The sequence below is a fragment of the Limulus polyphemus genome, unplaced genomic scaffold (genome assembly GCF_000517525.1).
Source record: "Limulus polyphemus unplaced genomic scaffold, Limulus_polyphemus-2.1.2 Scaffold2733, whole genome shotgun sequence".
Lineage (NCBI taxonomy): Eukaryota > Metazoa > Arthropoda > Merostomata > Xiphosura > Limulidae > Limulus > Limulus polyphemus.
In genome coordinates this window covers 110,552-113,969 of record NW_013668343.1, presented here as the reverse complement: position 1 = coordinate 113,969, position 3,418 = coordinate 110,552, and the positions used below count along the sequence as shown (strand labels likewise).

Here is a 3,418-nt window from a genome sequence, read left to right as displayed (position 1 = left end):
TTGTTTGTTTGTTTGTTTGTTTGAAGTTAAGCCCAAAGCTACACAATGGGCTATCTGTGATCTGCCCACCACGGGTATCGAAACCCGGTTGCTAACGTTATAAGACCGCAGACACACCGCAGTGTCATACTGCGTATCTCTCGTGTTTTCCAATTCTATGGTAAAAGGCTTGGAGCTGGTTCTGAAAACCCGAAAATGAAAGTTTAATACGCAGGGTTTCTAATATTCTTTTGCGGTGACAAAGAGTAATATTAGATTGCACAAGATAGATTAATCTTTTTAATTCAAGTAACTTTCTAGAACATTAAGCTAATAGCCCAGAATCGGGTCAATAATCTTCAGGAGGTTTTAAGCCATTTTCATCATCATTTCATCTCTGTTTCATTTACTCCAGAAACATCAACAAGTTCAATCTCATTTCACCTACTGACAAGGCACAAGAATTGCATAAACTTACATTGTGGGATTTAAACACCATCTAGTGGGTTATGTTGGCAATTGTGGCCTAGCATGACCTGGTGGCCAGGGCACTTGACTAGCATTCTGCGAGTCGCGGGTTCGAATCCCATGACCAAACATGCTCGCCCCTTTCAGCTGTTGTGGCGTTATAATGTGACGGTCGATCCCATTATTCCTCGGTGAAAGAGTATCCCAAGAGTTGGCGGTGGGTGTTATTGATTAGCTGCCTTCTCTTCAGTCTGTTACTTCAAAATTACGGACGACTAGCGCAGATGGCTCTCGAGTAGCTTTGCGCGAAATTCGACAAAACAAACAAACAAACTGTTGGCCATTCAGCAGCACAAAACACGTTTGTTCTCACGCAAAAATTAGCCAAATGGAAAGCTGGAGCATTTCTAAAGAAAGAAAGTTAATTCGCGACTGTAAGTTTCGTAATCGCTTTGTTTACAATTTTTCAGACAGCCTGTGATTAAATAACAACTGTGTTTAATTTATTTTCACCTTCACACACACCCGACATTTTAACACGTAACACTCTTATGTTTACCCCCACAGTGGCTCAGCAGTATGTCTGCCGCCTTACAACGCTAGAAATCGGGTTTCGATACCCGTGGTGGGCAGACCACATTGTGTAGCTTTGTGCTTAATCCCAAACAATCAATCAACTCTTATGTTTAATTTATTTTTACCTTCACACACCTGACATTTTAACACGTGCCACTCTTTATTTTTTTTTAAAAATAAAACATTCCACAGGTTCGATGGCTTTGGTGTGATGTTGCTTATTTTATTTTATTACTTGAGAATTAGGGTTAACTTCCGAAAAGCTATCTGCACTGGTGCCATCTATCTTAGAAAAGTAACACTGCTAAGGAATAATAATTTCTACAATTAAATGAAGGTTTTTCTTTATGTTAATCACTTCTTGGGCTTATTACTTTCATTATATCATATCTTTTACATGCTCACTACAAAAGGAGCAGAAGAACACCATCTGTTCCTTTTTTCTGCAATACTTGAGTGTAATATTTGACTACATAAATCTGTATACAAACATTAACAGCAAAATGACTCAATATTTTTAAACCCAAGACATCTAAAGTCATTATGATGACGCTTGTCTCATGTTCGTGAAGTTTATTTTTTTGTAGAATAAAGCCGCAGTGAGTTATTTACAGGTTTACCGCGGGGGATCGAACCCCGAATTTTTGCGTTGTAAGTCCGTAGATAGACTTACAGTTGTCCCACCTGGGGGACCCACGAAGTTGGAACCAAAATTATTGCAATGTCTGATATTTTACGTGTTGTTGCAGGTGGCTGTTCGCAAATCGAACTGGATTCGCCGAATTTTAAACGCGTGCACACACACACACACACACACACATACATACATCTATATGTCAGGTGATACAATATTTTAATTTTGCTACCGACTAACACACAACTTAGCAGTTGCAGGATTTTTGCATGCTTCATTACTTGTGTCTGCCGTAACCAATCGTATTCGTCTCAGCACGAGGGCGGAGCCACGAGATCAACACAAAGTAGGCCGCATGATGACTATCGACACACACATCGCGAAGGAGAGAGATCGGTCGTGGTACAGCTGGATCCCGAGACTACAAGCTACTAGTGGCCCTTCGAGCGTAAAACTCAAACCCCACCTGGACATCAACATTTCCATCAACCAGCAGAACACAACTCCTCTGCAGATATGCCGGTTAACGTCACGCAAAGCCAGCTCACGCTCACGAGCACAGCGGAGACGGAGAAGTTCAGGTAAGAAACTGTTATTCATTCACGTTAACAAGTTAATTTATTCTTGTAAGTTTTTCCCAGTACATTAACGACATCAGGAGATTAAGATACGCTGCTTAACACTCGGGCAATACACAAACACATCGGACGATACAATGAAATGTGAAAAATCCTCACGGAAGAGACAAAAAAAACAACAGGCCTTTAAAAAACTCTTTATTTCATCTCTTGTTTAATGCTAAAATTTATGAATAATATACGCCGTAAATTAACCAATACCCCTTCTTGACTTTGTTTTATCAACAAACTGCTCCTGAAAGAACACTCTATGTAGTTAATATCTTTACAAATAACAGCATTAGTAAACGGACACAATCTAAAGATAAAACGAAGAGAAACAAACAGGGATATGTACTGGGAGAATCAATGCCGCGAACGCAACTAATACGCTAGTTAGTTTTTATGTTGCATCTATGAAAAGATCTGTTTGAATCAACGCCCTGATATAGTGTGACGTCACCGTGTTTAACCTAGTAACGAATACAGGTAGTTTAATATACCGTGCTTACATTTTGACTTATTATGATGCATTGTTTCGTCGGTTGGGTACGCTCGATGTTAGCGATATTTTCGGCCGTAATCCCAATAATATCTCGCAGGATTCAGCCAGCAATGGATATTTATGTTTGTTAGACAGCTGAAGAGACTTGTACAAAATAACCTTTATATACAAAAATAATAAAAAACAGATATTTTAAACATTAAAACCAATAGTGTTTATGAAAGTAACATTAAATAGAGAGAGAGAGAGAATAGGGCATAGCATTTTTACTGAACATATAATAAACACGAGTATTGGAGAATACATCAATCTTCCTTCATTCTTTCTTGTAGTAACACGTTACTTACCTTTTAATATTACTTTCGTTGTTTCGAACCACATACACCTGACAAACAAAAAAATCGTAGTTAGCTCTAGTGACAGTTATTTGAAAAAAAAACCAGCAAGTTTAACTTACTACACGCAATTAGTTTATTCACTTTTTGTTCATTAATGCTTACTGCAGCTGGCGAATCGTAAAAGTTAAGAAAAAAAATAACACCGTTCAGGAGAATAGTGTGGCTATAACACACCGTGAGGATTTTGTTTCTTTGTTTATTTTATCTACGTTATGCCATATGGGCTGTCTTTGCTTTGCCT

General features: G+C 38.5%; 1 protein-coding gene across 1 annotated transcript in view; it reads left to right on the top strand.

The window, feature by feature from the left end:
• Positions 1–2,015: 2,015 nt before the first annotated feature.
• Positions 2,016–3,418, top strand: part of LOC111087843 (membrane metallo-endopeptidase-like 1) — a 62,307-nt gene continuing 60,904 nt past the window's right edge. The window contains exon 1 of the mRNA XM_022395962.1: positions 2,016–2,238. Coding sequence (XP_022251670.1) covers positions 2,174–2,238 — 65 coding nt within the window. The 5' untranslated portion in view covers positions 2,016–2,173. The remainder of the gene's footprint in view (positions 2,239–3,418) is intronic.